At 37.5% G+C, this 22,471-nt stretch overlaps 1 protein-coding gene across 9 annotated transcripts in view; it reads left to right on the forward strand.

Moving 5' to 3' along the window:
• Positions 1-215: 215 nt before the first annotated feature.
• Positions 216-22,471, forward strand: part of AOPEP (aminopeptidase O (putative)) — a 199,148-nt gene continuing 176,892 nt past the window's right edge. For 6 of the 9 annotated variants that reach the window (XR_014687343.1, XM_084504753.1, XM_084504755.1 and 3 more), the window contains exons 1-2: positions 14,233-15,186; positions 22,154-22,320. Coding sequence is in view for 8 of the 9 variants with exons in the window: in XM_084504753.1 (XP_084360879.1) it covers positions 14,381-15,186; positions 22,154-22,320 (973 nt within the window). In the remaining variant the exon portion in view is untranslated. Of the gene's footprint in view, positions 267-1,225; positions 1,351-2,793; positions 3,051-4,638; positions 5,006-14,232; positions 15,187-22,153; positions 22,321-22,471 lie in introns of those variants that run through there. The other 3 variants (XM_084504757.1, XM_084504750.1, XM_084504751.1) reach the window with 3 other exon arrangements.

Below are 22,471 nucleotides of genomic sequence, written 5' to 3' on the forward strand. Positions count from 1 at the left end.
CCAGCGGTTAACCAGTGATGCATTTCTCCAGGAGCTTAACCATTCACTGCCAAACTAAATGCGGGAATGAAATAATCTGTGATGCGAAAACAAATTCTTTTAGGTGTCCCCCCTGCTGAGGTCTATACACAACCCTCTGGTTAGGGGCGGGGGAGGGGGAGGTGTTCTTAGGGGCGGGGCGGCGTTGCTGGGGGCGTTGCTAGGCGCGTGACGTCATCGAACGGCGCCGCAGCCGGGGCGGCGGGGTGTCGGCGCGAGCGTGGCAGGTAAAGCAGCGGCCGTTGGTGCCGGTAGCGGCCGTTAGCGACCGTTAGCGACCGTTAGCGCCGCCCGCACCCCCCCTCGGCCTGTGCCCGTGTCCCACTCGTAGGACTCTGGTCCGAAGCGCAACGTCCCGAAGGAGCTGTGCCCGCCTTAAAGCTCTGAGGGGTGGTTAAGAAGCTGCTGTGGTCGTGGGCCGGTGGCGGCAGGGGGAGGCGCACGGGTAACGCTCGTGTGGTAGCCAGGGCCGTCGGGGGGTCTGTCCCGCCCAGCGCCTCGTGCGGGGGGAAGCTGAGGGTTGCCGGAGGCAGCACGGGCAAGGGAAGGTTGATTTTTTTCCACCCTTAAGAAAACAGTTCCTTCACCTTGGAGTTGGTGGTCACAAGCGGCAGCTGTGGTGTGTTAAAAGCAGTCAGGCTCTATCAACTCTTTAGTCACATCCCGTATAGGCATATCCTGTCGCTCATGTGCCCCGTTTTGTGAAAATCAGATCCCCGTCCTCCTTACTACAGAGTGGAAATAATACCCGGTGTGATTGTGCACCTCTGTAAAGCTCTTCAGCATCTCCACAGAGGCGTTGAGGTTGGAAGGGACCCTTAAACATCTTCAGGACTGGTGACCCAGCCTAGGCGCAGCACATTGCTCGGGACTGCCCTTGAAGTGTTCTTGTGAAATTAAAAATTGTGAGCTTTACTCTTGTGTCAATGGGTGTTCTGTAAACTTGCAGATTTAGGGGTAGGTACTTGTAAAAAATTTATCTGTGTATATTTGGACTTCAGTTAACAATTTAGGTATTTGGTTACTACTGTAATTCATGGAATCACAAGTGGATGAAGGATCAGAGTTCATGGGGAATCTCAGGATGTTCTTTGTAGCACATTCACCATAAATAAGCACTGCTTCCACAAACTTCGATTAATTATGTTTTGTTTTTTTTTTTTTTTCCTTTTTTTGTGGGCATCAGTATTTTTGGGAAGGAAGGAAACTTGACTTTTGGAGTGGTTTCATGTCCTATTTGAGCTGAAGGGAGGAGTTATTTTCTTGTAACTTCACCTCGTGGGAAGCAACTTCCACAGCTGCTACCTTGCGGTAGGTGAAGAAGGTCCTTCGTTATGCTCGTTACTGCTGGAGTTCACAGGCTGGAGAGGAGGCTACTGGAAGGGCATCAATTGCTCTGACAAGAGGTGTTATTAATTGGATTAAATTTTCACTTCAAAGCTTCATTTGGACCCGTGCAGGTTTTTTTGTGAGGCACAGTGAAGTCTGCAAGCTCATTTGTATAGATTCATTTACAGTCCTTTAAACAGTAGCAAAGGCTTGTGTTAGTTTCTTTCGGTCTTGCTTTCACCTGTGGTATTGCACTTGCCTGCCTTAAAAAGGCTTAGTTGTGTTAAGTGCTTGGAACAAAAATAAGTTAAAAATTATGAAAAGTATGAATAAATATTATCTGACATTCAGAGAGTAAAATTACTGTTGATGCTGGTGTTCAAAACTGACTTCCTGGTAAGATCTTTAAGTCTTACATTATACAAAAAATATATAAAACTGTATTCGGAAGAAGGCAGTTTAAAAGAGAAATAGTTATAAACATAATTATTAAAGAGATTGTTTATCCAGACTTCTTTTTTTTTCATTTTTAAATTTCTTTAAATGCTAAGTGGAGATAATTGTAGGTTATAATTATGACACCTGCATTTGAAAGCAATTGAGCTAGCTTTTATGTATGGATGAAGCAAATGATGCTTAATTGAAAGTGAAGGGAACCCAAACATGGCTTTGTTTTGCAGTGTATTTTATTTAGAGTTGTTTTATATAAATACATAGCTCTTGGATACTGGCCAGTGGCATGCAGGGAAAGTCTGGGATGGTGAAATACTTGTTCATTTTTTAAAGAATATAATGAATACATAATACAAAAAAGTTGTCTGTGCTCAGAGATCCCTGTTTGCTGCCCAGAATACTAACTTAAGTTACCTGTTATCCCACGTGTGCCAGGGTGTGGGCTGGAGTGACTGGCCATGGGGATGCTCGTCTCTGTTGACAGTTTTTCAGAGGATATGATTCTGGTGGAACAGGCCGCTGGGAGAAGTCTCTTCAGGCAGACTTAGCATAAGTTGGTAGGGTTTGTCTGACAGTCCTTAGCTTTCTAGGCATCTCAGCTTTTATACATTTCTATTTAATTGCTTTAATTGGCTATCATTTCAGGGAATGAATTTGTCTACTGCACAACAAAAAAAAAAAGAAAGCAAGCCTGGGGTAGAAATGACCTCTGTCTTGGGAACCGATGTCTACTATTTGTGTCGGCATTTGTGTACAAACAACTATGTGCAGCTGATTTTGCCCAATTAAAAATACTTTTTTTTTTTTTTTTTTTTTTTAAGACATTAACCAATTGGAATTTTATGAATGGCTTTAAGTTGGGTATTTTCCAGTGGTTGGCAGACACTAAGTACAGAGTTGTAACTACATGATTTTTTTAAGAGATTACTTCTCTCATACAAACCTTTCCTTGATTAATTTCTGTTCTCTCAGATTTTAGAAATGCATGAGAGGAAGCAGCTACGGTTGTGCTCTGATATAAGAAGCATCTCACACACGTTCACAAAAGAGAGTACGCATTTGGCATAGTCATATGATTTGCTATGAAGACTTAAGAAATCGCTTCGTGCGCTTCTCTTTTGGTGTGTTAATGATCTGGGACAGCCCACTACCGCCCAGTCTGGTGGACAGAATGCAATACGATGCAAATCCATGCTGGAGAGGGAGCAGGGTGGAGTGCGTTCTGCATGGTGTGCTTCTGGCTTGTACCACTATATTGTGGGGTCATCTCTAAAGAACATGTACATTCTCTGTTAATTTTTTCAAGGTTTTCTTTTCCTTTTTCTCTCTTCATTTTTTTCTTCTTCCTTCTCCTTTAACTTTTTTTTTTCCCCCTTTGGGTTTTTCTTTTTTTCCTTTTTCTTTCTTCTCTATGTTTCTTGCCACAAATGTTTTCTGCTGTAGATATTTTGATATTTTTAGGAAGTTTATTTTCTGATCTTGTCTACTTTACAACCATGTTTTTTTTTGTTTTTTCTTTCCTCAGGTTTGCTTTCATAGGCTTATGAGTCTAACTCAAGCTGATGCCTTCTGTAGTACCCAGAAAGGCAATATTATACAAGTACCATTCTGTGAAGAATCTCTTCTTCCCTGTTTGCCATTCTTTGTGCTTTTTATGCAACTCTGTTATGCACAGGTGATGAAGAGTGACTCTATTCATGTTGGCCACCATCTGCTATTGTTGTTCTTTCTTTTGCAAACATCTACCTTTTAAAATATTAAAACATAACCAACCTATTAGCTTGCCGTATATTTTTTTATGACTTAGGAAGTACATTCAGTAAGGACGATGCATTGAATGTGAGGTACATTTTTCAAATGTACTAGTAATGTGTTAAATGTTTTGGTGCATAGCAATGTGACATAACACAGTGTTTATGAAATGATTGTCAGTATTTTATAGTAGCAGTATAGTTTTGATGCTTAGAATTCAGCTAGTGAACTTGCCCTTCTAGAGTGCATTACATTCAAAAAAAAAAAAAAAAAAAAAAAGCCAGATATTCCTATTATGTACAGAATATAAATAAAATATTACAGAAGACAGTGCTGTAGAAAAGAAATGTCTCACAAAGCCCAACATACCAGTATGGCTCTAGTGCCTTCTGTGTCATGCCAGGATCTGGATATGTGTATAAAGTAGTGAGAAATTTGTCATATCAAATTCAGTGAATCCCAGCTCAGACCAGCATCCTCAGGAAGAGCAGTAAAAGGTCTACTGTTTCCATGGAAAAAATGAAGCTTGGAAATGCACAGGGAAATTCTGAAAGATACAGCAAAGTTATTGCTTCAGCAATCAAAAATGTGTGCTGCTTGTAGTACATGAACACCATGGTTAGGATTTATTCTCTGAACTTGCTAAGGAAGAAGGAAAGGAAATGCAGAACGAATTCAGCTCGTAGAGTGTATGTTTGGTTATAATACAGTCATGTAGAGTTCAGTTTTAAGAGTGTATAACGTAGCTGGGTCACAAAATATAATGGGATAGTTCAGCTGGAAGGGACCCACAAAGGTCATTGAAAAATAAACTGAATGGTACCTGCGTGCTTTGATGTTGATATAGCAGAATGCATACAAATGCTTATGATTGCCTACAAAACATTTTGGAGGTATTTAAACCATTCTAATAACAGCAAAACACGCATTGTATCAGTGTATGACAAATACACGGTGTATGAATATATCGGCAAGACTTTCCCATCTTTGTGTTGTCAGCATAGTCAGTTCTTTTTTTGAAAAAAAAAAAAAAACAAAAGCTCCATTTCTCTTTGTATCTTTCAGACTCCTACTCCTTCGCCCCATGGAAGTGAGAATGTTGAACGACAAATGTTAGCCCAAATGAGTTTCGTGATCATACACTGTTGGGCAATCAAGATTGTTGCACTTCATCTGAATCTGTATTGAGTTAATCAGAAAAAAAAAAAAAGCAGGGGAGAATGCCGTTTACGTATACCTAGTCTTGACTTTCAAATTTGTGTAACGTTGCAGCTCATACTGATTCTGCTTGGAATTTTGATAAGCTGCATTTTAGTACTTGCAGTTGAAAACATATTGCCTCAATAATTGTACTATGATTTTTGTGCATCTTTGGGAAGACTTGATTACAGAAAAAATAGAAGACTCGTTTGGTCTCCACTGAAATCAAATGGTGAATTAAATAATTATTTACTGCCTATTTTGTTAACCTCTGTAAATTGTTACATATCAAAGACATCACAGTTCAAATGAAGCGGATAGCATAGAGTTTACAAGCATGTTTGACTGTTGTACACATTTTTTTTTAATTTTAACTTTATTCTCACCTGTCTCTTGTACTTGCCAATACATCTTTTTGCTTATGTGAGTGCACACATACTTTATGTCTGCCTCGTGGCTGATGTTGTCATGTTGGACCAAGGAAGGGAAGTCCATGTGTAGATAGATATTAAACCTCAACTGTAAAATCAGTATGTTTTTTTATGTTGAAATAGCAGTACTGATTGAAACATTGTAGATGACTAGGACTTAAATTTGGAGCTAGTTTTTAAACTAGCACATAAAAATGGAGCATATATATATAAAGATATATATATGTATATCTTTTTGTCTTGTTCAGTTAGAGGTTTTTATGGTGGCCCTTTTAAGAAATTAACACATATATATTTATCTGATAATGCATGCTGTTTACCCTCTTGTTTTGCTGAAATATATTCTTTTATCAACTTTTGCTTGTCTTTTCCCCGCCAACCCCCACTTTGTTTGACCTCTGTTTTGCTTTTATGTGATTCCGTTGTCATCTTCTAATTCATTGCTGCAGAAATAGGGTGTGTAGTCATTAATTGCCTCTATCTTTCACTTTTTTTCTTGATACTAAAAAGGCTCTCTCTTTGGACCAGATTCATTCCTGTCTTCTTCTTGGAGAAAATTGAGACATTTTCCTAAGATGTCTCAGATCCAGTTTTTGATAAGCCAAGCACAGCCCTGTGGAATATTCATCTTCTCTGGAACATAGCCATTTATCCATGCATTTTAATTTCATAAAATTGGCAGACTGGTTGAAGCCAATGGATCAGTTCGTCTCATGTCAGGTTACATTCTTGTGTAAAATGGCTTTGGGCCCAAATGAAACATTCAAATAATCTTTCCAGCTCAGGTAACTATCACACATACGCCTGAAAATATTTCTCCTGTATTGTTCTAAATTCTAGGCAGCCTTACATAGTTTTTCTGTATTGCAAATGCTGCATGCTTTCAAGAAATGCATTATTTTATCATTTAATTTTTGTTAATAAAATAGGTGTAAGTAAAACAGGGTTAAAAAAGCACAACTTTATCACAACTATATTAATTTTTGCCCTTCCCCCCCCCTTTTTTTTTGGATCTGGGAAATATATTCTGTTAGCACTACTTATCTTCTGTCAGTTTTCTGTCAGTTTTGTTTGGATGTGAGTCTGGAGTGGCAAGATTAGCTCAAAAGGAGTGGAAGTTCTGTGTATTTAGTAATCACTTGTCATTTAATTTTGAAGAGAGGACTTTATGTCATGTGTACCCAACTGGTGTAATGCATAGTGTTGTAATGTCACCCAGAGACATGAGGGTATGCTGAGTTCTCTAGAATATAAACAGGAAAAACATTTTTTGGTTAGGGTAAATTAATCCTTTCGGGGGGGGGAAGTACACCTAAAATGAATGTGGTGCTATTTATAATTTTTTACATATGTTTTGTATTAATATTTTAACTATATGACAGAAAACTAATCTTATCTTGAAATGGTAAGCCTTTGGGCTTAGTTCAGTGAATATTGTGTATTTCTTTGACTAAAGGTTAGCATTGTTGCCTAAGTTGGAGTAAAGAAAAATAAAAAGCACCCTACCGTGCATGTCATCATTCCTTTCTTACTGTAGTGTGTTTTGTACAAAAGGTTTTCACAGGATCGCAGAATGGTTGAGCCCACCTGGCCCAACCCCTGCCCAAGGAGGGCCACCCAGGGCAGGCTGCTCAGGGCCACATCCAGGCGGCTTTTGCAGCTCTCCAAGGAGGAGACTGCACTGCTGATGTGGGCAGCCTGTGCCTGTGCTCCCTCACCTGCACAGTAAGGGCGTGCCTCCTGAAGATCAGGAGGAACCTCCTGTCTTACAGCTGGTGCCCAGTGCCTCTAGAAATACAAAAGCTCCCATAGTCCCAGGTAATCTTCCCTAACATGCCCCATCCCTGGAGGTGTTCAAGGCCAGGCTGGATGGGGCTGTGGGCAACCTGGTCTGGTGGGAGGTGTCCCTGCCCATGGCAGGGTGTTGGAAGGAGATGCTCTATAAGGTCCTTTCCAACCCAAACCCTACTATGGTTCTATGAACTGTGTCATTCCAAGGCCAAGCAAACTTAGTGGCGTCAGCCTCTCCTCCTACAATGGTATGTTTCAGCCCCTTAGCCATGTTAGTGGCCCTCTGCTAGGCTTTTCTGCAGGAAAGTTGGTCCAGCTTAATTATGGAGTGAACGCTGAGACTCAGAGACTTTAGTCAGAGAGAAGAACCGCTTCTAGTAATACAAATATTTGTCTTTCCTGCAGGGGCTCCACCACCCCTGTGGATCTGTTGAATGACCAGTTATGCAAATGGTCTGAATTTATTACAGGCAAAATTAACTATTTGACTGAGAGCACAAATTCAACTTCCTGTTAATAATCTGACTGTTCTGAACTGGTGTATTGAGTGATCGGGAGTATGTGTGGAGAGCGGAAGAGTGACCTTGCAGTGCAAGTGGGAGATAGAAGGGGTGAGAAGCAAATGAGTGCTTCCACAGTATACATGTACTTCTTTATCCAGGAAACACGACCATAGTGAAGCTTGAAGGACAAAAAATTGTTTGCAGGAAAGAAGATCTGATTAAATGTTACAAAAAATTGATCAAGCAATCTAGCAAAACTGAACAATTCCCTTCTGCAGAAATACTTAAATACAGAAGAGAGAAATATTTCACATGCATCTGTCTTATCTCAATGGAAAGAGCTAGATTCTTCCAACGAGGACCCTTCCAGACAATCTGTCAGATATGTGAAATATATACGCATTAATGGGGGTACAAAAAGACAAACCAAACGAAAAACAAACAAAATTCACAGGGCAAACAAAAAAAGATACACTTGGAGAATATTTTTAATAAACCTAGATTTTGGATGACATTAGTAGGAAAGGCCACATATGATAGAAGTGCAACAGAGCTGTAGGCTGAAAATACATTTTGATGCAAATAAAGGGTAACCTGCTAAAATCATACTTCACATGTACAGGGTACATTTTAGGTAGCTCCCTACATGTATTTGAAAGTTCTTGCTTTTAACAAGTGAGCACTTAGAGCAGTGCAAGGTATCAGTCACGTTATGAACTCTGTAAATATTTTGAACAATGCAAGCTAGGCAGGTGTGCATAGTTAACTTGTCAAACACAAAAGGGAGTTGGCAACAGCTAACTCCCTTGCTTTAGGATTATTGTGGATCCCCAGAGTGTGATGTAGCAGGAGTATTTGGCTGGTATCTGGTGATACTGGGTACAGCTAAATGTTTCCGTATCCAGAGCTATGCTTTAAGCTCCTATTTTTCTTTAAAAATAGATCTCAAAGGACATTTTTGAATGCTTATTTGCTTGTCCAAGAAGTACGGAATTCTTTGGTAATATGAATTTGCTAACCATATGCTGCTTCGCAAATGCATTGTGGTAGCTTCTGATCAGATGATTAAAATATTCCTCAGAAAGAGCTCTTTTTCTTTCTTTCTTTCTTTTAGAACCTGACATCCATGTTTATATCCTCTGAAATAAATTTCCAGTTTATTGGAGTTTTCATTTTATTGAAGTTCTAATGTTCAGAGGTGTCAGCAATTGAAGAAACTATCAGGGATGTAGGAAATGCCTCATTACCATTATATTGATAGTGTTGTACCTGTCTGTTTCTTTACAGAATGATTGTGCAATATGGAGTTTGAAATAATCATATGTTTTAGTGACTTCTTTTTCTTCCGAAATCTTAATGTGGTTATGGCGTTAAGAAATGTTTTTATCAATTTTGGCTCATTATGCTCTTTTATACAATTTTGTACTGTTGCCAAGAGTTAGGCTTCTGCTGTTTTGCAGTAGAAGAAAGTGCGTGGTTCCATTAATTGGCCTCACTGAGGAATTAGTATGTACTTCTCAGCAAGAAGCTTTACCTCTGTAGTTCCCACACACATTTTCCCAGTGAGGTTTTGAACTTCTAGAAGAGTTTTTCATTACCAGAGTGATAAGGAAAAATATGGCAGTAACAGATGTAGAGTTTCTGCCTCTAGAGAACATAGTGAACATAAACAAAAGTGAGCAGAGGTCTTAAATAATAAATGAGCAGAGCAATTACACTAATAGCAGCTTCTTTTCAGTTTGTGTTAAATGTCGAATGCTTTTTGGAATGCTCTGTGTGGACAATTGCAGCTGGCAGCAGGGTGCTGAATTGTGCAACCCAACCACAAGAGCTGTCCTATTGTGGATGAGCTCCTTCACTAAGCTAAGAACTGTCCAGTGCCTGGATGTTACAGGGCAATTTCTTTACAGAAACAGTATGTGCAGTATTTCTGAAGCTTACCTAGAATTCAAAGAGTGGACTTCAGGGTTCTTTCACTGCTTTTGAGAATTTACTTTTGGATACTTGGTTGTATTATAAAAATAGGTATGTGTAAGATACTCAAATTGCAATTTTAGAGATATGGCCAAGACCAGTTTCAAGCCAACTTTTATAAGGAAATTTTTGGAAATATTTTTTGTTTGTTTGTTTAATTTACTTTCTATTATGCTTCTGATATTTCTTAATCTGTACAACTATACTGAAGTACAAAACTGCTTAAAACAAATGCTCCTGTGTACGACTATGAAACACTAGAGAGCAGGGAAAGGAAGTAATTGTGTTTACAATTTATATTCTGTTAACAGTGGATTTTTTTGCTTGTATTATTTGATGAGCAGTAACTCTCTGGAAGCACCAGGCATAGACAAGATAGTATAGAAATGACAGTTTTTAAAAATCAGGCTGCTTTTGTACAATTTTTTTCCCTCTTCTGAATCAGTGTGTGTTTACAATTAGATATTGAAAATACAAATGATGAAGCTATGAGCAAATACGTTCAGTTCAGCTAGACACAGGTACGCTGCAGAGTACAGGCATCCCTTCCATAGGCATCGCGTAGCCAGAAATTCACACTAAGGGTGTGTGTGCCGAGACTGTCAAACAAGGTCAGAGTCATATGCTTCCTTCAACTTCTTCAGCATTCTTTTTAATGTCATTTTCCATCTGTTGCTGGAGATTATGCTATCTGAAATCTGTATCTTTGGAAACTCTACAGTTGATTAGTGTAGTTCTCTGTACCTTCATAATGTCATGCCTACCTTTAAAACGCTAAAATTGGTGGAATTATTGTAAAGTTAATATTTAAATTAAACACACACACCATTGCCTTGTTTTAAAACGTAGTGCATAAGTTCAGTTTCTTTCCTAGTTAAGAGAGCTCTAAATAGGACCATCTCAAATTACGTGAGACACCACCTCACTTTGTGGGTTGCAATTTCCAGTATGAAGCTTTACTGGAGGAGTAAAATTATCCTTCTTAAAAGAAGTGCATTTTGCACAGAAGACAGCACTTTTTTCTAATTCAGTATCAATATGAAATTATCAACATGCAGTGAAAAAATATAGCTAGTTGAGGCTATATTTCCTAGTTGAGGCTTTCTATAGCTAGAAAGGATATGTGCAACTTTTGAAAGATGGGATGTCTAAAGTTAAGGTGATTTGAGAAATAGACAAGACTGAATAGGCAGTGTTACATTTGAATTAAAATTCCATGTCAAATATACACAGTAGTACTTGTTACTTATCTACAAATGTGTTCCCCCTTCTCTGTTCATAAACGTGGTGAGATGTATCATCTCCAATAAACAAAGAAATGCTGACCTGAAACTTTCCATTGTAGGAAATGAATGTCCTCTCTGCAGGTCTTTTAGCATCATTAGGACAGCCAACCTTTGTTTTCAGTTGTCTATGTTTTTGTATTAATAGTTTTAAAGAGGATTTATATTTATAGATTTTATTTTATTTTATCATGCTTCAATTTATTATTATTTTTCCAATTGAGTTCACCTGTATGGTCCTATTTGGCACTTTTTAGTCTACCCTGTTAATTAATTTTAAATAAGTCCTCTAAATACAAACTAAATGCTTTTGTGTAGGCAGTGAGCTGCACATCTACTATTTATTTTAAGGTGTTCAGAGGTACTTCCGATTATTAATGCAAGTTAATGTAATTATCTTGATACTTTTGAGGTAAGAAATTGATAATGCTTTCCAAATGGAAAACAGAAAATCAGGGATATAAACATATGTTACGAGTATAGCATAAAAATTTATTGTTAGTATAGTACTTAAGTTTTATAAAAAGTAGCAATATTGTATATATACAATATATTGTATATAATTGTATATAATAATAAATATATTGTATATAATTGTATATAATATTGTATATAATAACAATATATTTGTATATATATACAAATATTGTATATATACAACATTGCTAAAACAGGTGCTAATATTGTATATAGTAGCACCTGTTTTTCAAATGAGAAAGTCTATTTGTGCAAAACGGAGGTTCTTGAATGCCAGTTCAGTATGCTTTTTTCTATAAAGTTACCTTATTTCTTTGCTTTAACACCAGTGCTTAGTTTACCTGTCAGAAGTCACAGGGTTTTGGTAATCATAAAACATTCAGATAACATCAAGTTTGATCCCTTGTGTCAGGCACAGACATTATAGATGTGCTCCTCACATCACAGCATTTAGAACCTTTGATTGCTCTGCCAATTTTTCCAATTAGGTTTTAAGGCAGGAAATGGTTTTAATGGCCATGTACTATTTATAGATGTTTCTTGTTCAGAAAGCTGAGGTTTACTGAAACTTGTCTCAGCTTTTCTTACTAGTCTTCCTAAGAGCTTTTTTTTTTTTTTTTTCCAACTGATATTTTTCCCCCATTTCCAAACTTCTTTAAGTAGAAAGCAATTGCTGTTATAATGTTAGCTTATATACATTTCAGGGAACTTAATGCTTCACCTTTATCTGGTTTTGTTTATTTATTTGTTTCCTTATTTTAAGTCAAGCTGACAAAACAGATAAACATCCACACAGTTATCTGCAAAGATAAGTCATCTTTGCAAAGCTAATGAGACTCTGCAGGAGCCCATGAATCTGTTTTTCGATCCTGACAAAGGTTGAATTCTAGAAGAATTCTCTGACTTACACATCAGTGCAAGATGCAATGTGATTTCTTGCAAATATGTGAAGTTTGAAGTACTAGAAATAGTAAACTGTTGAGATTAATAAGAATATGATTAAATTCAGAGAAGTTTGGGAAATCTCTTGAATAGAGAATTATCTGCTGGAGGTAGTTCCAAAAATGCCATGAGTGTCTTTATCAGGTCATCTTCAAATTATTCTGAATTTACTGATTTACTGGGATATTTTCAGGAGGAATGACATAAAAATGAAAAAAAAAAAAAGAAAAGAAAAGAAAAAAGATTTTTCTCTGCTTGTCTTCAAAGACATTCCTGTTAGAGCTGTTTCTGAGTGGTGGAAAGCAGTCAAAGAAGGAAGATGTTTGCCGTGCTTTGTGTGAAGTGTTGTACTTTAACCCAGCAGGCAGCTCGGCACCACACAGCCATTCGCTCACATCCCCTCACCCCCCAGTGTGATGGGGGAGAGAATCGGGGAGGGAGTAAAAGCTTATAATAATAATAATAATATGTACAAAACAAGTAATGCACAATGCAGTCGCTCACCACCCGCTGACCGAGGAGTGGTTCCCCCACCCCAGCCAGCACCCCCATATGAATTGCTCAGCACAGTGCCATACGGTATGGAGCACCCCTTTGGCCACTCCAGGTCAGCCGTCCTGGTTTGGCCCCCTCCCAGCTCCTGCTGCACCCACAGCCTCCCCGCTAGCAGGGCGGTGTGAGGAGCTTGGCTTAGTGTAAGCACTGCCCTGCAACAATTGAAACATCAGTGTGTTATCAACATTGTTCTCATCCTAAATCCCAAACACAGCTCCATACCAGCTACCAGGGGGAAAAAGAACTCTATCCCAGCTGAAACCAGGATGGTGAAGCCAGTTCAGGGAACAGTTAGGTGATTTCTTGTCCTGAATCTTTCAGTTATGGATGCTAGCTTGATAGCATGCTCTGGATTCTTACAAAAGAGTTAGCAAATCTTGAGGGAATCTAGGTTTTCCTTCTTGAGAACTCAAAAAAAAAAAAAAAAAAAAAGGATTTTGGACACTGTAGTCTATGACAACACTGTGAAACTAAAATGGCACGAGCTGATATCTGTTCATTGAAGACACTTAAAACCAGACTTGGCTGTGTATCATCGAAGTGTCACTAATCTGGCAGAGAGAGAACTGCGAGTCTTAACATGAAATTGCTTCTTCCTTTCTCTGATTTCTAATTCTGCTCTAGAAAGTAGTCAAAAAAGTACTGAAGTGAGATAAGAGTGTGTAATTTTAGCTCAGTGGCCATAGCAAAACAGAATCCATGACAGTTAAACTTCCATGATGAACTTTTGCCTCTCGTTGCAAAAAAATGTTGACGCATTTTAATATTTTCTTTTGTAGGTTTTTGCATATTTTTCAGTGGAAAGACCTTTTGTTTTCTGTAAGATGCTATTATCTCAAGTGCTAATGGGTTTTCAGCTATTAAGATGTAGTCATATATCTTAAGAATATAACTATAAATTCAAAAAATCTTCATGAACAATCTCAAAGGAATGCTTAGAATGCCCTCATAGTAAACGGGCTTGTTTTCTTTTAATTTACTAGAATCGCTGATACAAGAGTGGTTGTAATGTGGATAGTTTATTAATCCATACTCTTGCCTTGTATATATTAGGTTATTACTTCCAAAATTTAAAACGTATGAAGGGATTTAGGCTCATATTTGTTGTGTAGAATCACAGTTGAAAAATGATCACTATCTTTTCAGCTAAGGCACTTGAAATAAATGCAAAAATTTTAAAAACAAACAATGCAGTAATAAATAAAGTTAGATGTTGCATAATGATGTATTTTTTCTAAAGTATTTTTTGGGGGTGTAGAGAGTCGACAGAAGGACTTTATTAAAGTGTGTCAGTTTATAAAAGCTGACTAGAAATACATTAACTTGGGATCTTCCCTGAAAACTAAAGCCTTCTTGATGGCAAATTCGGAAGCAACTAGCTTGATCTCATTCTGTGGAACTATTTTTAATAAAAGCAATTGAACTTTAAATAATTTCTCAAAATGCTTGTTTCAGAAATAGTTGTGAAATAATTATGTGATATGTTTTTGTTTTCCTTCGCAGAATGAGAGGAGTGGAGGAACTGCAATTAATTTCTACAAAGTAATATTAATGTTTTTGACACTGGAAGGCTGAGTATCCTTGGTCTTTGTGGAGGCATCATAAGTAAGAACTGGCCAAGGTTTTGTAAAGCTGCCCAGCAGACTGGAACATGGAGCCGCAGCTAGACCCCATGAAGGATGACCTGCCCTTAATGGCCAACACTAGCCACATGCTTGTAAAGCACTATGTATTGGACTTGGATGTAGATTTTAAAAGTCAAGTTATTGAAGGCTTCATAGTTCTGTTCTTGGAGACTGGGAGCAGGTACAGGAGAGCCAGCAGTACTGGAGAAGAAGGCTGCCGGTCACAGTTTGATGAAACCTGCAAAATTAGGGCATCAGAACAAGGCCACGTCCCTGTGTCAAATGCAAGTGCCTGTTCATCTAAAATGGAATATAATGATGTTGCTGTCTGTGGTAAAGGTGAAAAAGATACTTCTGATAAAAATGGTAACCATAGCAACGAGGAACAGGCTTCTGGGATTTCTAGTTCAAAGAACTGCTGTGACATAGAGAATCATGGGAACGAGGATTTTCTGCTGGTGTTGGACTGCTGTGATTTGTCTGTGCTAAAGGTTGAGGAGGTAGATGTTGCTGCTGTGTCAGGCATTGAAAAATTCACAAGGTCTGCCAAACTAACTGATGTTTCAAAGGAGCTGGCAAATCTCAGGAATCAGATTGTACATGAACTTGTGACTTTACCTTCGGATCGCTGGAAGGAACAGCTATACTATTACACTTGCTGCAGCCAGGCACCTGGCTGTGGAGAGCTTCTGTTTGCTACTGGCACTTGGAGCTTGGAGATAAGGAAATCAGGAATTCGGACTCCAGCAGACTTCCCTCACGCAATTAGAATACGGTACAAAACCAAACCAGAGGGAAGATCTGTTACGTGGACTACAGACCAGAGCGGCAGGTACGTGACTTATCTCAAAGGCTTTGCAGACATTAATTTTAAACCTAGATGCAAGAATGTGCAGTTGTGTAATGCTGAGCAGCTCTGCGAAGATGATGAGTGTTCTCTTCCATTGTATCTGTTTTGTCCTTGTTTTGAACCCTATTGCTGTCCTGTAGGAGAACAGATAAACTGTGCTCAAGCACTTGCAGAGCTCAAGCCTGTCTAAATGATTGTGTTTTCTCATAATGAGTGGGAGTTAATGTTTGTTGTTGCGTTGGAATAAGTGTGTTTAGGGAATAGGGAATTATCACTTTGGAAAGAGAAGATATACATGACAGGTTATTTTCATTCGTATACTTTGTGTTCCCTTTCCTTCCTGGCTTAAACAAGTGATCATGCAGCATAAAGATCAATATACATAATAATTAATAGAATTGCTTTACAACCAGTCTTTTGTCAATATTGTAATAAGTTTAGAGATGCAGTCTTTTCCTGTTTAGTCTCTTGTAATCAACTTTTAAAATCTCCTTCATCTATTATGTGAAATAAATTGATGATAGCAAACAAAGTGTAAGAGGATTTTTTTTTCTAAATCTGGCTTTTATGAATGTACACAGTGCTATACAGAAATCTTCAAGATAAGATCTTTACAGGAGGGAAACTACTATCTATTCTTGACTTACACAATGGTTAATATTGCTTTACTGTAATGCTCAAAGGTGGATCTTAATGTCTGTTATTTCTTTAGTCTATGATATCTAGAAACCACGAGCAAAGTTGGAAGATGAAGAAATTGTGTCTAATTGAATACTTGCTTTTCACTCCCAAAGTAGAGATGCATGCTTACCTTTCATTTCAGTTATGCTAATGTAAATTAAGAGTCTTCTCACTGATAGCCGTGTTAGGGAAGAAAATGAAGCCTTTAAACTGCACGTCTGGAGTATTTAAGTAATTCTACTGGTAAACCATGATCAGCATCAAGCCCAGGAGTTTGTCAGTCATGTTCATTACCTATTCCCCTTCCCCTCCTCTCCTCACTCCCCAGGAAGTTATTTATGGTATTAGTGTAGGAAGTTTAACTCTATATAATATCTTTAGTTATGAAAATTCTGAATTTTGACTCAGACAAGCAAATGGAGGGCAATTGCCTGTAATCATGCAGTTTGTCAAAGTCTCCCTAGTCTTTGCTAAAGTCTTTGAGACCAATGTTAGCAACACTTAGCTGGCATAGAAATCTTCTGTGTGTTGCCTCATGAAAATTCTTATTTCAAGGTCTTTTTTAAAACATCTAAATCACTAAGTCTTTTAGTTTTGACTTCTTTTTCCTTTCACTGCAAAATGTTATGCTTTCTTTAGAGACAGTTCATGCCAGTTTTACACAAAAAACCGATATTTTATGAATCAATAATGAAGCAGGAAAAGATGGCTTGGCATGGGTCAGGAATTCTGATAGTTGCTGTTAGATAGTCTCAAGCTGTTTTAATTTCTGCCTTTTGTAGAATATTTGAGAAATTAGTACCTACCAGAAAATAAGTTTTTATGTCACAGTTGTTAGAATCCTTCTCACTGCGTTTTCTAAAAGCAATTTCTGTACATGATGAACACATAAATATAGTGGTAAACCTCATTCTACAAAATGTGGTCATATTTTTCTTTTCTTTTCTAAAATAAAACCCATTTTTAATATATGGGAGAAGTACTATTACATTTTATTCTCATAGGGGAATTCTATAAATTGTTCCAAAGTATGTGCGCTTTTTTAGGTAAAAGTCAAATCATTTCCCAAAGGAGCCTATAATCTGTGGTTCCAACCCCAAAGAAAGCAAAGTAAAGTGGACAACAAAGCACAAGCATTGTGTGGCCACCTCAATACATTTCCTCTAATTTAGCTCTAGTTCAAGTGTTTGGAAATTTACCCTATGTGATAACCATTTTATGAAGACTTGCATTTTTTTTTTTTATTTTAAACTATGCTTGAATTATAATTCACAAAATAATCTGTTATGACAAAGCTTTGTGAAGTGTGTTTAGGCATATCGTATGCAAAGCTGATGTAAACCCATCAGGGTACGCTTCTGTTTTCAGTGAAGGCAGGAGCTGAACACACAGAATTTCAGCATTTCCCTGTCTGTTCTTTGATACTAAAAAATGTTTTGATGATCAAGAGTGGAAGTGCTATTTAGCCCTTGGACAAGATTTTTTGTAATAAAAACTTCTCTGTGCCTTTATGCAGAAGTATTAATAAAAGGACAAAACAGAAATAGTGAATAACATGGGTAAGCATGTGTAGATGCATACATTTGGAGAGATTCTTGTCTCTCCAAAATCTGAAATTATAGGCAGTGTGTCAGTTCTTAAAATTGGCAGGTAATTTTTAATAATGATCAATAACATTATTATTAAAACAGGAATAATAATAATAAAAAATGTTTGGTATATTATGTGTAACATACTTACCATGAAAAAAAAAAAAAGAGAGAAAACAGTTCTGTTTCAAAGCTTTTCAATTGTTTATTAGCATAATGCAGCATCCAGGTTTCAAACTAAGAAGGTAGTGTTGCAATTTTAACAAAAATTATACTTGTGTTTGAAGTATTCTCACTTTTATATTTATTAAATATAGAAATGTTTTAAAATAAAAACATACTTTTGGCACCATACTAATGTATATGCCCTTGCAGTATGTATAAAACATATTTAATTACTGGGAAGGAGAAACTTGGTGTCAGCCCATCAAGGTGCTTCAGCAGGTTTGTCTAACTCTTAGGAGTATGTGGCAGTGTTGCATCAGCAGTGCTGCCATGCTGGAGACAGAATCCCACAGTAATATTTTAGCAAATAAGGATTCTTATTGATGATCATGAGGTAAAGCATTTAATTTGGTACTTTTCTTTGATACTGTAGTCAATCAGACTTTCTTATGTATTATGTTGAATACAGTAAGGAATAAATAAAAACTGTCTAAAAATATACATAGCACCTTTGAAGAGAAAAATATGCCCTGTATTAACCTTGTCGTCCTTGCTTTCTACTGATTACTGTACCAAAAGATACAACTTTTCAACAGGAGATTTTGCAAAGTACGTCTAGATATATCTAGATATATCTTTGATATATCTGATGCAGACCACAAGTTAATTGGCACAGGTCCAAGAAATTTGCACTGAAAGGTTGGTTTAGAAATTTAGCCATCCAGCTGTTGGAAAAACAGAATCACAGTACCAGAGGTTGCTGGAAATGTCTGTGGAATCCCTCATCTCATAAGCATATTTGCTACTTTTAAACTGGAGAACAGTTTGTAAAAGGCATGGATAGTTGCTGACTGGTGTTTTGTTCAAGAGAAAAATGAAAACGAGAATGCCTGGTCTGTTGGCGTCTGATGGCAATCACTGGCAACTCACAACTGTGTAAAGAGATAAGTTGGTATGATTTAGGTGGCAGGAAGCCCTGCTGCTTCATGGAAATGACATCGTGTCATTTAGAATAAGAAACAGCCGCAAGCAGCAGTGGTTTTACAGGGAGTAGCCTTAAAATTGCTAGAGGCTGCCACCTTACTTGCAGACAACTTCTGAAGAAATAGGTGTCCCTTTCTCCAAATACAACAAGTGGACAGGTTTGCTGAGCTGGACATTTTCCTTGAGAAAGCTTCAAACAGACAATAACCAGAGCATGTTGAGATGGCTGAGCCTTTGAATGTGGTTCAGGTGTTTTAAGGTGCCTCAGAGAATACCTAAGGATTCCTGTTCAGAGAACAGAGTATTAGTGCTATTATTAGCTTGTAGTAGCTTAATTTGGTATTAAACACATATTCCTACATGGGAAAGGGAGATCTGCCAAGAGCTGGTTTGAGCTGGTTATGTTATGTTATGACAATATACAGAATACTGATGAGTTAGAGTTGAAGGAATCAATTTTTCCTCAGAAACCTTGCCTCTGGGAGATTACTGCACAACGCAGAGCCCCATGTCTCATCATGGGGCAGAACCAAAGAATATCACAACTACTGCTTGATTTCTCCATTGGTCTGGATTGTCAGTCACAGGGAATTACTAGTCATAAAGTTTGCTGGATGAGTGACCTGTGACCTGCTTTGTTTTGTGGATGCTAGTCTTTCCATTGTAACAGCTAATCAGACAAACAGCCTGAGTTCTCTGCTTAGCTTATTTGTGCTGTATTTGATTTCCTTATCTCTTCCAACCAGTAGTGGCAAAGATTATGGTTGGCATAACAACATGTTACCTAAGTGCATGATTTGAATGTTTCCAGACCACAAAAACTAAAAGAAGAAAGGTGGAGAGAATAGAGAGAAAAAAAAAAGACTAAAAAAAAAAAAAAAAGAGGAACTGTGAAGTTTCTTGCTAGTAGTGGTAACGATAAATCAGGAAAAAGCAAAGTTTGTATCTGTTGATGGAAACAGTCCGAAACTGGTTATTTGTCACTGATATTCTTTGATGTATCTTGGCTAGCTAGTAATTTTTCTTCAGTATCAGATGGAAGGAAATCCATATCAGGATAAGAATTTTCTTTCTGATACTCTTTTTGCTGGAATTGTGCTGCCTAGCCTAGAACAGAGAAAACTGCCAGCTGCAATGGGCATTCTAAAGTAACACTTTGCTGTTACCAATGTTGTTAAATTATTACTGTAAATGAAGTATAAAAAAAAAAGCAAAGTAAAACAAGATTCCTCAGGAGAAACAATAAAATCTGTGGAGGTATGTTTTAGGGTGAGAAGAAAATAGATTAAGAAAATTCCAATGAAGGAAGAAAAGATAATTCTCCATAATCATCAGTTCATCTTATAAAACTTCCTCTCCAAAGCAGAACAGCAGACTGTTCGGTGTTAGCTGACATCTTAGTTGATGGCATACTATCAATCAGCAAGTCTCCAGGTGCTCTAGCCATGAATATATGAATGTCTAATTAGAAGCTGATGTAATCACTGTTCTGATAGTTTCCTCACAAAATCCAGAATGCTTTTGTATGTTTCATTGCTGTTTTCTTAGCAGACTTTGACATTTTGAATAAATTTTCATTTTAAGTAATGAAGATAATAAGTACCTCTCGACAAAAATAATATTTTCCATAGGTGGGAAGTGGAAAGGACAGTTTTGAAAACAAATCAGGTATTTGACCAGTCTTTCTCCACCATTCTAACTCAGTTTCTCCTTGGGCCCTATAGGGACTTGTGACCTGCCTGTGTGTCTCTTTCAGCCCTAAAATATTTAAGGAAAAAGGTTATTTATGTAATACATTATTATTATTATATGTTATGTAAACTGACTAAGAGGCTTGAAACTAAGTTTGTAGGTCCAGTGGCCACTAAGTGACCATTCACTCATTTCCCTTTTCCCACCCCTAAAACTCTGTTAATTTGTAAAACATTATGGTCTGCAGGTTAAAATACTCTCTGAGAATGAGATAATATTAATAGTATAAATAACATCTGTGTTGCTTGTGTTATATTTGACTCTGGGTTCCCAATCTCCCAACACTGAAATAATATAGATTTAAAAATTAACACATGGAGCTTTATTCAGTATTTTTCTGAATTCTGATAACTGATATGCTCTTACCTGTGTGAGGCTTGGGCACTTAGAATGTTAATATTGATCATTCTTTTTTTTTTTTTTTTTTTATTTCTACATACATCTGATCATTCTATTTTTTACAGTGTGATGATATATGACATACATGCTTGTTTACAGCCCAAAATATCTCATCCCCTTCTCTGCACCGTGAGTTTTAACCTCTGCTAGCATTTAAGCACAGCGTTACAACATTCTGTTCGGTGTTGTTTTGCCAGCCCCTTTTCCAAGTTGTAACATTTTCCTCTGTAATTTCTTCAGGTTGAAATCATAGTAACTGATTCACTTGCTCTTGGTCTCACAGTTGTGAGACAGACAGTATGCCTGTTACAAATCTAACATAAAACACATCAATGTACACTGCCTTTAAATATGTTGTGTTTGCTGTGGGTTAAGAGCACACATACAGAAACTTGAAGCAACTGAGTTGGCATGCGTTAATTAGGCTATAGAAACTTGGTTGCACCATGGACAACTCTGGATCCAATAGCACAGGTAACCCTTAGAAAAGGAAGAGAAAAAAAAGCTGTAGAAGTAATATTTTCATATTCTTTCCTTCTGTGTGGTTGAGACTTGGCTTTAGGGAAGGAATTATTTGAATGGAGGAATTATCTGGGGAGAAGTAAAGAAGATGCTCAGATCTTAGCCATTGCAAAATAGAAATATTGTTGAGATAGCAAAGGGGCAGCAGATGAAGAGGGTGCAACAGTGAGAAGGCTGGAGAAACTGCAGAAAGGTCAATACCACAATGAAGATCACTATATGGAAAAATCGAGAGAAGCTGAGGCTGATATGGAAGAAATACATCCTTTTCATTACATGTGCCGTGGTTGGAACCCTGCAAGGCAGCTGACTTAGCATGCATTTCCTTAATTACAATAAGAAATGCAAAAATGTCAAGTTTTATGGAGGCTGTGACTGCATGAGGCTCAGTGCTAGATCTATTGCTCTAAGTCTGGACAAGCCACCAGGTTGTACAGAGAGATGGGATTAATGGTAATGAAAGCACTAGTGTGATGACAACAGTGTGTCACAGATGCTGGTGAAGACTACAATGGCATCTGTAGAAGATACTCAGGAAAATTCGTTGGTCTTGCGGTTCCAGTGTAGAGCTATCGTATGAGGCTGGAAAATATTTCCTCATGTGGAAGAAGGAAATACTTAGAGTTATTCTTTTGTTGTATGGGCAAAAATTACTGTAGTAATTTTTCTTTTCTTCATGCTCTCTTAAATGGCTAAGATGATAATTTGGTTGGTTCATGTCATACTGTTTTGATATCTACATAGCTGAGAAGGTTAAATGTAAAAGCAGTACAACAATATGTTTCATTTTTGACAGAAAACTTAATTCAGTCTTCCTTATTGTAACTCTAACTTCAATCTCTATTCCTCCAATTTAGGCCATGTGTTTATACGATGGGATCACCAATAAACAACAGAGCTCTTTTCCCTTGCCAAGAACCACCCATTGCCTTGTCAACGTGGCAAGCATCAGTCCGAACAGCTGCAAGCTTTGTTGTTTTAATGAGTGGTGAAAACTCAGCAGAACCAGTCCAGCTTCAAGAAGGTGAAATATATTTTCTACAGCAAAGTAGTTTCAGTTATTTCATAATTAGAGATACAGTTTAGTGAATGCATGATTTTTGAAAGGATGTAAAAGCACATAAACCATGTCTGTCTGTAATCTCCATGTCATTCTGTGGAAATTACCTGTGCCA

The sequence above is a fragment of the Aythya ferina genome (assembly GCF_964211825.1).
Source record: "Aythya ferina genome assembly, chromosome: Z".
NCBI lineage: Eukaryota > Metazoa > Chordata > Aves > Anseriformes > Anatidae > Aythya > Aythya ferina.